The 13,518-nt window shown below is 39.7% G+C and overlaps 1 protein-coding gene across 1 annotated transcript in view; it reads right to left on the bottom strand.

The window, feature by feature from the left end:
• Nucleotides 1-11,909, bottom strand: part of FGF10 (fibroblast growth factor 10) — a 97,925-nt gene extending 86,016 nt beyond the window's left edge. The window contains exon 1 of the mRNA XM_027520216.1: nucleotides 10,747-11,909. Within this exon, the coding sequence (XP_027376017.1) occupies nucleotides 10,747-11,086 (340 nt within the window). The 5' untranslated portion in view covers nucleotides 11,087-11,909. The remainder of the gene's footprint in view (nucleotides 1-10,746) is intronic.
• Nucleotides 11,910-13,518: the final 1,609 nt, after the last annotated feature.

Below are 13,518 nucleotides of genomic sequence, written 5' to 3'. Positions count from 1 at the left end.
TTACTTTTCCATTTAATACAATCATCTGTCTTCTTCTAATCTTTATGGTTACCTGTTTTGTCCCTACTTTCTTTGCTGTTGATTTCCTTCTGTTTGTTCTCTTTTATTGCTGTATCCTTGAACACAATTGTTACCTTCTTTACTCTTTATTTTTAGCTCTTCACTCTCTTCTCAAGTTATCTTCAATTTTATTTTTAAATGTTATTTATTTATTTTATTTTTGTCTGCACTGGGTCTTATTTCTCAAGTTGCAGAGAGTAGGCTCAGTAGTTGCGGCTCACAGGCTCTAGAACTTGGACTCACAGACTTAGTAGCGCTGGGGCATGTGGAATCTCCCTGGGCCAGGGACAGAACCCATGTTCTTGCACTGGCAGGTGGATTCTTAATCACTCAACCGCTAGAGTCCTCTTCAATTTTCAAATGTCTGCTGGTCTCTCAAAGTGCCTAGTCTCTTAATGAACCAGACTTCTAGGCTTTTCCCCAACCTTCAGAACATTATGGATACTGCAATTCCAAATCTTACATTACTTCAGATGTTCTAACATTGCTGCCTTTAAAAAATTCCAAGTGCATCCCTCATTCCTTCTTCTTTCTTCTATTCTATTATTTATCTCTCATTTCATCAAATAATCTGCTTGTTGCTTTCCTGATACTTACCCTTGCAATAAGAGGATGCATCATACTTTTTCTTTGTATAGTACTCATTTGATGAGGGCGCCATTAAGCTCTTACGAATACCAGCTTCTCCAATCTTCTCACTAAACCCTGGGCTCAGTGTGCATTTTCTGTACTTCTTGGAGGAGGCACCAAACTCTCTCCATGCTTTACCCATCTTCCTACCTCTCACCTTCAACAGGCTTTGGCTTCTCTAGCCTGAAACAGTTACCAACTGTTTTCTGTTAGGGTAGCATGCTTTCCATACAATTACCCCAATTATTCATCATATGTCTGTTTTTTTTTTTGATACTGTCTGTAAAGTGAAGCTCTGCAAGAGCAAAACTATCTTTGTTCAGCATGTATTTAAGTGTCCGATAGTATCTGACACAATGCAGGCACTTAAGACATTTCTGTTGAATGAATGAGTCATCTCATTTCATCTTTACCATGGAGAAAAGAGGTAGGTATTGTTACTACCCTTGTTCTACTGATAACAACTTGCCCAAGCGATACACTATTGTCCGGCAGTTTGGAGCCTCAAATGCACCCACTTCTGTGTCTACACAGCTTACTTTTGATCCAGGCCCATAGCTGTAATCATTTTTAATCAAAGCCCACACTTTTAACCCCTCTGTCCTTTTGCCTCTTTAACAGGAACTCAGATTTAGCCTTCCTTACTCTGATACCATGGCTGCGATTACTTCTGTGGGATTCCTTTTAGATCGCAGGTTCTCATTTCAGTTCATTTAACATCCAGTCGAATGCCGGGGATTGGGTTATATTTCCCTCACACCTTTCTTGTCATGTCAGCCCTTTTGCAGTGCTACTCATTAGCTTGATCTCCTTCCTGAGAGTTCAAAACCCTTGTCTTCATCACTCCAGCAAACCATCTCCTCTTCCTTTCACAGTCTGTGTCTAAATGCTCTATGGACTCTCTGCTTTTCCTCTGGCTTCTAACATTCTAATTATGTTCTTTACCATCCCTCTAGATTCAGCTTTAAAGCATTTATGTAGTTTCATTTGCCAACTTCTTATGTAATTTCATTCGTCAACTTCTTAATCTTAGGGATTAATATCCCTAGCACTTTTTCTTTTCATATTTCATATTTGAGGAATCACATCCTTCTACAGAGATGTTCCAAAAAGTGCCCTAGAAATCTGGTAATTTGGCATGCTGCAGTTGATGGGGACCCAAAGAGTTGGACACGACTTAGCGACTGAACAACAACCTTGTTAATTACTGTTATTAATCACACTGTAAATAAAACAGTCCATTCTGAAGGAGATCAGCCCTGGGATTTCTTTGGAGGGAATGATGCTAAAGCTGAAACTCCAGTACTTTGGCCACCTCATGCGAAGAGTTGACTCATTGGAAAAGACTCTGATGCTGGGAGGGATTGGGGGCAGGAGGAGAAGGGGATGACAGAGGATGAGATGGCTGGATGGCATCACTGACTCAATGGACGTGAGTCTGAGTGAACTCCGGGAGTTGGTGATGGACAGGGAGGCCTGGCATGCTGCGATTCATGGGGTCACAGAGAGTCGGACACGACTGAGCGACTGAACTGAACTGAACTGAAATATACTTCACTTCAAAACATAAATAGTATATAAATTAGTGTCATGTTTCTTCATGTTGCAGAATATTAATTTGTCTTTTAATAATTCTATCAGTAAATCAAAGCTATTTAGGCTTTGGGAATCCATCTATCAATATCTGCCTATCTATATGATTTGAAACTAATTGTAAAAAGAAGCTTGGCTTTTAATTATTATTATAGTAACAAATCAATCTAACATATGTTAACAGTCAGATTCTGCATATAATAAAAATAAATCTAATTCAGAAATCAGTGCCAAAAGTTCTTTCTTGAGAGAAGTATGTGAATACACATATGCTATGAATTTAAATTTTAGCTCCTATCAGTTTCTCAGTATCTTTCTAATAAAGCTATGTGCATTTCTATATTTGGTCAACCTGAAATACAAATGCACATACATTTTACATTTTTCTTCTTTGATAACCAGTATTAAAATGAGAACATGGGTTTCATTTTAGAGAGCTACAATTGGCAGGGTTATACAGAGGAGCTTATAATTTAAGTAAAATTCTGGAATTTGGAAATATTAAAGACATCCCCAAGGGGCTTTCCAGATGATGCTAATGATAACGAACTGATTTGTCAATGCAGGAGGTGTAAGAGATGCAGGTTCAATCCCTGGGTCGCAAAGATCTCCTGGAGGGAGAGCATGGCAACCCATTACAGTATTCTTGCCTGGAGAATCTGTAGAAAAGAGGAGCCTGGCAGGCTACGGTTAATAGGGTCACAGAGTCAGACACTACTGAAGCGATTTAGCACACATGCATACGCACAAAGACCTCCAAAATAGCATTCAACTTTTTGAAGTAAATGATGATTAAAATATAAGTAATATTTGATTTCCTAAATCATCTTTACTCTTATAGGAGTCCAGACAAAAGGAAAAAGTTCACAAAATTGACAAAGTATTTAGTAAATGTTGTTGCTGCTGCTGCTGCTGCTGCTAAGTCGCTTCAGTCGTGTCTGACTCTGTGCGACCCCATAGATGGCAGCCCACCAGGTTCCCCCGTCCCTGGGATTCTCCAGGCAAGAACACTGGAGTGGGTTGCCTGCATATACTAAAACAATTTTTAGAAGACAGGTAAAATGAACATGTAGGGAGAGTTACTGGAACAGAATATTTAACCTGAAGGGAAAATGCAGATTGATGACTTAGTAACCAGACAATTACCATCCATTCTCAGAAGTGGTTTGCTCACTTCACTAATGGCAAAGCTATAAGAAACTGGCCTGAGTGCTGGGATAATGGAGAATTTACTGGAGATTCAGTGAGGAGAGGCACCTGCTAGAGTATGTGGAATCTGCATTGCTGAAGACTTTTATGCATGGAATAGAAACTACATGTTTTGGATGCTATACATCCCAAAATGACTAGGCTACTGGCTCTAAACATAACCAGGATGCTAAGGAATGACAATGGATGACTTTCCCTTGCTTCAGTGAAATATAAGAGGTTTAGAAACCAGGGAAAGGGGGAAAAAAAAAGAAAGCAAAAGAAGGAGAAGAAAATAGTGAAGTAGTAAAAGGGTGATAATGTATCAAGGATTCACAATACTGACATTTCAGATATATAACTGCCTCAATATAGAAACATTAGAAAGCAGTTGATGGGCCTTGAATTGTAGACTCTATGAAAATGTCAAGTTATCCTCAAATAAGGGCAGTTGCCTGAAAAAAAAGTTAAGGATGAACTAACATACATTTATTAACATATTAATATATGTTGATTAGAAAACATGTTAACATAAGGTTATTGAAAGAAAATAATAATGAGTATAGAAAAATACCTGTTAAAAAATTCTTAAGTTTGCCATTACAATTATTTAATTAGAATTTCTTTTTAAAGTTCATAAATTTTGCTATTTAGAATTAAGTTCCAGTTAGCCCACACTATTCACAATTAAGATGTAGCGAAATTATTAGGTTATATTTAGTTGACAGTTACTTGAAGTTGGGGATATACTGACTTAATCAATACTTTACCTCATCTATTATGGTTAGTTAAATAATTCATTAATATCTTAATGTCATCCTTCATTGTAGGAAGCATGCTAAACATTTGAAAATTCCTCATTAATGATAACACACATAGTGACAGATTAGATATAGGTAAAGGTAGACAGGTCTAGGTTGAAGAATTATTAGGTGAATTATAAAATGAGGCAATGCTTTACTGCCAGCACCATGAATCTATCAAATGGTAATTGGATGCACGTGTTGGCAGCAGTAAAAAGTCACTGTCCAGTTGTCCACCTTACATGGGAATCTACTCTGAGTGTCGTCTTTGATTTATTGTTCCAATTAGAACTTAGCGTTCAAAGAAAAGAACACCACTGACCTGATTTAAAAGGAAGGGGACCTTTAAAGCCATTATTTTGTGGGTGACTTGGCTCCCTTTTAGATATCCTAGAACATTCTATTTGTGCAAAATCTGACTAAATCAATACTTGGTTTTAAACTAATTCTGTAAAACATCGACACTTTTTGTTTATTAATTGGGTATCAGAGTGTCACTGGTGGCTTCCCAAGATGCTGATATATTCTTACACTGATTTTAAAGGCACATTTCTAGGTTACCATTTGTTATAACTGACTGACTAGCACAGGTAGAAGTAATAAGCACTGACAAAAAAAAGAGTGCGGATTAAGAAAAGCAAGTGCTTTTGGTATGCAAAACCAAGCAACAAATACCATTTTTAAAATGGCAAATGTAAATGATCTTAATACTTTGCAATATACATGAAAAATTAAGATACTTCTGCATAAAACAACTTAAGACAAAATGAGGTTCATTACTTTTCTAGATTGTAATAAAACTGTGTTAAAATTACAGTAACATAAATTGTATGCCCAATTTTACTGGAAAATTAAAAGAGAACTTTAATTTCTGTGAGGGAAATGCTACTATTTTACTTACATTAAGCAAACATCAAGTATTAATTCTGACAAATGTTGGAACAGTAATACTAAAAATGTCATCTGAATTACTCTTCATTGCAAAGTTCACAGAATTAATGTTAAGATAGATTAAAATCACTTTGAACTAATACACATGTATGACTCTTCCTTCTGAAGCATAATAAAGAAATATCATTTGTACTCAATTTTGGATAAGCATACAGACATTTAAGGCTTAGGAGAGATGGATATATTCATACACAGCTCATAAACGTGAGGAATATTCGCTCCATTTCAAATGAGCCGTCAACTTTTTTCCAACATTTTGGCTTGCGGAAAGTCAGACATTTGAATAATAAATGGGGTTTGCCTCGGAACATTAAGGTAATTGTATAGGAATTTAAAATGCCCATTCAGGTTCTACCATAAATTTATTAAAAAATGAAGAAATTACCTGGATTGAGGCTTTTCTCTCTAAATTGAGTAGTAAAAAATGTAGAAGAAAAATGCATGCAGTGGGGTTTCCTTCATTGTATAAAACACAATTCTTCTTTTAAGTTCTGTGCTTAAACAATACATTGAAAAGACTTATTTTTAAAGAATGATACATACTTTTTGGTACTAGATTACTAAACTACCCAAAAACCTAGAGATTGAGGTCTCTAAATTCTCATACTCCATGATTAGCATGTGATTTCTGCCAACTGTTCTCTTGAGTTTCTTCTAGTAGATGGTTATAAATCAGGTTTATAAAGGGGAAACTCTCTGTAATTGTGCATTTTTAATGGGCTTATGATAAATCCATCAAAGTGGAGGGTCCATATGGTAGGAATGCAGTAAAGGTAACAGGACAGTGTCATGTAAACATTAAATAGTGCCTTCCACCTTCATAAATCCTCAATCCTCATGATTAAATGCCGCCAGTTGTAAATTACGCAACCAAATTCTAGAAAAAAACTACAACTTAAACAAGTTATCAGTGGAAATCATAAACTGTGTACATTTTCTTCCCAGAAAACTGCTACATATTTATTAGGAGATAATAGTCAAGTCCTTATTTTCCTCAAAAATGATATCCTTAGCTTATTTAACTTCTTCCTAAAATAAGCAAGAACACTGGAGTGGGTTGCCATGCCCTTCTCCAGGGGATCTTTCCAAGCCAGAGATCGAACCCAGGTCTCCCGCATTGCAGGCGGATTCTTAACTGTTTGAGCCACCAGGGAAGCCTACAAAATAAGCTCTAATCCTGATTAAAAAGTCATAACATAAACCTTGACTGAGTACAGGGCAATAATCTATCATTCCTATGCAATTAAGTACCTTTTGATTTGCAGAGTCATTTTAAAACTTTAGGTCTCTAAGATTTGCTCCTTTTAGAGTCATACATCAGAAGTTTCTTCAACAGCCCAATTTCACACTTGTATTTACAATCAAATTGTTTTATTACATGTGGAAACCATGAAACATTTGGTCCTCAGCTGTATTTAATGATATTCATGGATTTTTCTTAGTCAAGTATTTCTAATGCCTTCTGTGAGATGGATGTATGTGTATACTGTGTGCCCTAAGCAATTATATTCTCAAACACAATATCAAAAGCGGTATTTCACACAGAGAGTGCACTAACATTGTCTGATACCATGTTGCCACCTGCAATGATAACTTTAACATAATTCATTCTGCTCCACTGTCATTTACTTCTCTTTCCATTTCCTTCTGATGAAAAACTGGTGTACACAGTAAGAAGCAATGAAGGATTTGGATAATTTGTTTTTTAGAGTTTCCTATGGCGTCTGAAATATTGACATCAAAGTTGCCAGTAGTAGAGAGGTAGAAGGAATGTCATGATAAAACCAAATCAACTTTGGCTTGAATCTGGCTCTGTCAATTTCCAGTTGAATGGCCTTGGGCAATTTACTTTTCTTGAGGGTTAGTTTTCATATTTGAAAGATGTGGATTTATCTAAATCATAGAATGATTATGAGTGTCAAATGATGTATATATTTAAGAAACAGGGCACAGTCTGCATACTCAGTGCACACTGATTTCTCTAATATTTCCCATACTCCTTTCCTGAAAATACTAATTAGCGGTACGGCTTTCCATTTTGAAAATATCTATCTTCGACTCTCTCAAGTTTAGGGATGCATTTTCTTTTCACTAGAATCCCCTTGTCTATAAGTGACAATCATGGGAGTAGCCCACAGCTGTTTTACTGACATTCAGAAATAAGACCGCCAGTCCCAGTTGCAAGGGCACTTAACAGCTGTATCCAGCCTTTCTAGTAGGCCAGAACTGGAGCTGAGTGGTAATGTTTCAAGGGCAAAGCTCTAGATGTAAAGAATGATAAAACAAACCTAAATGAGCCTGAGCATATCTAGTGACAGATACACCACAGCTATTCTAAATTATTCAGGCTTTCTCAGACTTCTAGCAGGAGAAACATAATTCATCACTGCTCCCTTTATTCTACTCTCACATAATGGCAAAGGAGCAAACAAAAATTACCCCACCACTAAAAAATTATAATAGTCACTTGAAACGGAGAAGAGTTTCTCTAGCATACGTAATATTTTTAGAACCATCCAATTTCTGGGAGCCAACTTTGGAAGTAGAAGCTAAAAATGATTTTGCAGTGCTAATGGGTGATTTCCTTACTTCTCTTTTGTTAGCATTTTGCTGGCAGAAAGCCAGTGAAACAGTCATTTAATTACTCAGGACATCACAAACATGTAGCCTCTGAGATAAGCTGTTACTGTATTTTAGCAGCAATAATACTAGGGTCAAAAGTAACAAAGAAAATTAAGCTTCAAATAATAATAAGCTTCAAATAAGCAAACCTTAAAAGAACAGCTTTGTACATTGAGAATAATTAATAACTTGTTTAGGAAAATGTTACTGAAATGCGGTTTTGGACAAGGAACATCAGAGGTTAGATACCCTAATATTTAACAGGCTACCATTTGGTGGGCTGGCTGGCTGATTACCCTGTAGGCATGGCAAAGTTTGTTCTCATGTAATTATGCAACATTTAGACAATATCTTAATGATACCATGTAGTTCAGCTGAATCAGTCCAGCTGGAAATTGTAGCAGCATTCTGATTACCCAGCCACATGTGAAATTAAAGCTTTTTCAACCTTTACTATTCACTTGTTATGTCTTGATACAGATGTTTTTGGAAAGCCTAAATTATTTATGGCTTGCTATTAACAGAGCAGGCTCCACCTCCTTTCATTTCAACCATTGATTAGGATTGCATTACTATATAAGATATTAGAATTTTAACAAGGACTATCAGTTATAATTTGTCATATGGAAGACGTATTAGTGTACTTTAGACAGGGTGAAAAATTTCCACTTGTTTTTATGTGATAAAAATCATATACTTTTCTCTTTGCAGATAATTCTTACTGTAAAAATATATTTTAATGTGTACCCTGGAAACCATCTTACTAAACGGTTAATTACACAGTGTACATTATTTTAGAAAATAGTAATTTAAGACACATAAATAAACTACTATAATGAGTCTTTACATGACATTATAAATACACTTAAAATACAGCAATAACATTGTCATTTGTAAAAAAAATTTGCTCAAGGATAACACTTTGAAATTATATTATATTTCTTTTGAGTTATTTCCATGAAGTAAAAATATAAAGAAAAATTTCAGTCCCTGTCCCGGCTCACTCATCAGTAAGTGTTGGACCACTTCTTCCCCATCATACTACCTGGATGGTACCATAACTATTTTGTTTTAGAAGTGAATAAAAATATTAAAAATTTAAATCAATAACCTAACAACTATATATCATATCTAATAAATTCATATACTAAATTATAGCAAAAACAGTCATCATAACTGACTTTATTTCAGTTATTTCTAATTAATAAGAGCAGGAAAAATATAGATAGGTAGAGGAATACAGGTTCATTTCTGGTGATAAACATAAGATGGAATACTTTAAAACACTTATACAAATATTTTTATTACTTGTAAACATATTGCTAATTTTAGTACATGGAAGTAGCAGCTGAGGAGGAACACAAGTTAGTTTTGAATGTGAGTCCCCAAATAAGAAAAATAAATCTTAATTCTTATAAATCTTTATTTTAAAAAGATAATGCTAAGTTCTGGTTAACTGTCTTTCCCATTAATACCAGATACTTTCTGGGCTAAGGAATCTGAAATCTATGACTCTCTTTTTAAGTTAGCTAGCAAATATTAATATATGCTTGGAATTCCCAAACAATTGACACAAAAAAGTCCCTTGAAAAGGTGACTTGGAAGCACCATGGAGATAATGCTAAATGGTCATTAAAGATGTTTAAAGTCATTGTCTACTGTCTTCAGTGTGCCATTACACAGCCTCCCGATCCTTTCAAATTGCAATCAATAGAGGATGAATAAGTCTCACCACTTGAAAGTAAGCAGGAAAGGAAGCCAACAGTGTAATCTGGCTTTGCTGGACTGATTCAAGAAGAGACACAATGTCCACCCCTCCTCTTCTAGTTCTCTCTCCCCCTACCCAGCCCACATCCCTGCAAGAAAGAAAGAGGAGAAACAGCTAAGGAAGGAAAGAAAGAGGGAAGGAGAAAGGAAAAAGGCAAGAAATCAAAGGATGGGGGCATACTTCGTACTGAGGAGGAAACCTCATCCCGTGGGATAAACTATAACCATGGAAACAGACTTATGACTTTTACTTTGAAAATAAAAGAATGACAATGAAATTTGTGTGAGGTCTGTGTGACTCCAGTCCCAGATGTTTATAGCACTGTAGTACTATGCCTCTGCAATATGAGAGGTTTCAGAAGAAACGAGTACAACAGGACACCACAAAGCAGCGCATATGCTATTGACAATGCAGACATGAGCATCATGTTACCAAGAGAGAAGGCAGGCAGAAGACAAATAGCAGCGGTGGTGCCTGAAAAGCTAACTTCATGGACTGCAATCACTCAAACCAACAAGAGGGACCAACGACAACAACAAAAAATCAAAACCAGAAAAATGTTTTCCTCCTATCTACAGTGGTGGTGGGATAAAGAGATGGGGGTGGGGAGACAGTGAATTTGACTTTTCTCTCTTAAAGTTCCCATAAAGTCCCTACAATTGACAGCGGATAATTATTTTCAGCTTGAGGAAACTGTCCTGAAACTCTTAATAAGATTGCCAGCGAAAAGAACAAAATGTGTTTCTTGAGCCATTTCCAGAAGGGAGGGAAAGGAGACCTTGGGGTGAGGTGGGGAAGGACGATGGAGACAGAGAGGGGCATCTATGCACTGAGGGAACTCTTGGGCGCCCTGCGTGGTCCCGCGAGGGGCAAGCCAAGGAGACAGGGCAGATGGGGTGGCAAACGGAGTGGGGGGTGTTGAGGGAGCGCGCCGCGGGGAGGGGGTGCGGCAGCACAATGTATACACGGGGCGGGCGGGGGGGGTGATTTAGTGTGAAAGTATTCCACTTAATCATTTTACAGGAGTTGGGGACGTAAATATTTAGCTGGCCACATCTGGAACAGATTTTACCCCCCTTGTGGGGTGGGGGTGGATAACTGGAAGGAGGGGAACGCGCATTTGTTACTTACTGTACGGGCAGTTCTCCTTCTTGGTACCGCTGACCTTCCCGTTCTCAATCTTGAGAAAGTACTTGGTGAAAGAGAATAGCTTTCTCCAGCGGACATCTCCTTGGAGGTGATTGTAGCTCCGCACATGCCTCCCCGCACTGGAAGGCAAGGAGACGGACGAGGAGGACGAGGACGAGGAAGAAGAAGAGGAGTTGGTGGCCCCTGGTGACACCATGTCCTGATCGAGGGCTTGGCAGGTGACAGGGACGGAAGACACCAAGAACAGCAACAAGAAGCAGCAGCAGCAGCCGGACAGGTGGGGAAAGGCTGAGGCACAATGTGTCAGAATCCATTTCCACATTGTACTGAAACTCTCGGCACTGGAAATTGTCTCATCAGAAGGAACATACTGGAAGGGTAAGACCTGGTGCGAGGCAAGGAGACAGCTGGAGGTGGCGGCCACTGGTTAGCTCCCTCTGGGCTCGGATCTGGCCAGAAGTGAAAGCACCAACATCCATAACTCCGCGGAAGGGCCGGCTGCCTCTCCTCGCTCCTTTCTCGGATCCGCTGCCGCGCGCGCCCCTGGGTCTCCTGGTGAATGTGGACGTGGGTGGCCGCAGTAGCAGGAGCTGGTGGTGGCGGTGGTGGTGTGGGTCACCCTCGCTCCCCCTCGCTCCTCACTCCCCCAGGAGTTTACTTTGTTCTCTTCTTCACTCCTTTCTTCACCATGTTAAATTCAGGGGAAAAAAAAAAAAAAAGTCTGAAAAACAGATGACAGCACGGTGAACAAAACCCAAAAGGGTTGGGGTGGGAGGCTGGGGGAGCTATCTGCGCCCCGGTGCGGTTGGCAGCGTCTAGTCCCTCTCCGCACCAGCCCTCGTTCTCTAGCCAGCTCTGAAAGTGCTTCCCTCGGAGTTGTCAGAACCGGAGGCGGCTGCCCGGGTAGCCGTTGTTTTCTTCCCCCTGTTGCTTTCTCTTTTTGGTGGTGCCTGTTGATTTGAAGCCTCCAGAAAGTCACTTCTTGTTTGGGGTGGCGGGGGGGATGGCGGTTGGTGTTTTGTTTGGCCCTCTTTCCCTCCCCCCCGCACCCCCCTTCCTTTGGAAAGCCCGCTTGTAAACAGGTTGAAGCCTGGAGTCTAAATGTCAGTGATTCTAAGCCAGAGGTGGGCTCTGCCTCCGCTGGTCAAACCTCATTTGCAGGGGTGGAGAAGCGGAGGTGGGGGGGGTGGCGGGGGGGTAGGAGGGAGGGGGTCAAACGGCGGTGGGACATCTGAAACCCTCGGCTGCTGGGAACGCCAAGAAGAGGGAGGGGGAAGGGGCTGGGAGAGCGGGGGAGAGCAGGGGAGCCGGGAGAAGGGAGCGTGATGCCTTTGCCCGGAGCTCGGGGGCTGCGGGACCCTGCCCGGCCCCCGGGGCCGCTGCAGCCTGCAGCCTCCGCCAGCGCCTCCAGCTCGGGCTAATTGCAGCGAAAGCGTCCCTGTGCTCGGCGCGCGGGAGACCGGTGCGAGCTGTATCCTCGCGCTTTCCGAATGTTGCTGCCTTCCAGTCTGAACCAGTCCCCTCTGGGGAGCCCCTTTCTCACTTGTTTTCCAGCGTAAGATTTTTTTTTTTTTTTTTTCTTTTGGCAGTGAAGTACTTGAGAGCCACCTGGAGCCTGGTGCTTGGCTGACTTTTTTTTTTTTTCCCCTCGCTCCCAGGAGGGGAGGGTTGAGGGAGAAAGCAGAAGATGCTGAGGATAAACCTTTTAAAGCAGCAGATTATAAACTGGTGGGACAAGCAGAGAAAAGGAAGACATAATTAGCTTCCTTTCCTCCTCTTCTGCCAGCTTCCAAGGAGGTCTCTTGCTTTAATGAAACTCTGATTTCTCGCTTCCGTTGCTGAAGTAAAAAGTTCACACTTTGGCCCTCTCTGCCTTTTAAGCTCAGGGAGATTTATCACCACCCTTAAAAGTCTCCCCTCTCAGCGCAAATGAAATCAGGAACCGAAATGACCGATTTCTAATTGCTCACAAGGGTCATTTACAGAATAACGCGTGCACTTCAAAGCGAATTCGCCTTTATTGAGATTGCGAAGATTTAACCTTACGATTTGGCAGAATATTCTGTTTTGGTAGGCAATTTCCTTTGCACTTTGCCATGAAGGGGTATTTTTTTTTTTTTTTTTTTCTGGCTTCAATTTTAATGTTTAAAAGGCTCTATTTTACAATATAACTGCACCGCCAGTCACCCTCTTTTTTTTCACACTCACCACCGCAACTCCTTCATCGCTGACAGACTTGCTCATGTCTCAGGTACAGACGGAATCAAGTCCCAGACTAGGAAGCCTTTGCCAAGGATTAAGAGGCACAAAGAAGGAGATACTGTGATAATCCTTTCAAATCTGAGTGAGAATTCCTGGAGATTCTCTTCAAGAACGACTCTAAACTAGGGATAGCTTGACTGGGAGGAGCCACTGAAGATAAATCATATAAAGTATTTATGTGAGGCAGTTGGACACATGAAATTGCCAATATTTTATGGTTTTTGACCTTCAAAAGTGGCAATTTCATATGGTTCAACCTAATTTTTAGGCAGTTATTTTAAGAGGGAGAATCACTTCAAGATGAACTTGGGAGTTTGACTTCTGTAACTATAATTTGGAGAGGATTAATCAGGCGAGCTTGTGTATATACTACAAACCACAGCCCCTACAACGTGTATTTGGTCTCAGTCTACATTGAACAGGAGAAAATGCAAAGAAAAAAAATCTAGCTTTGGAAATGGGATTTAGGAATATTGCAAATCATTGTTTGGT

The sequence above is a fragment of the Bos indicus x Bos taurus genome, chromosome 20 (genome assembly GCF_003369695.1).
Source record: "Bos indicus x Bos taurus breed Angus x Brahman F1 hybrid chromosome 20, Bos_hybrid_MaternalHap_v2.0, whole genome shotgun sequence".
In the NCBI taxonomy this organism is placed as follows: domain Eukaryota; kingdom Metazoa; phylum Chordata; class Mammalia; order Artiodactyla; family Bovidae; genus Bos; species Bos indicus x Bos taurus.
This window is presented reverse-complemented; position numbering and strand designations above follow the sequence as displayed.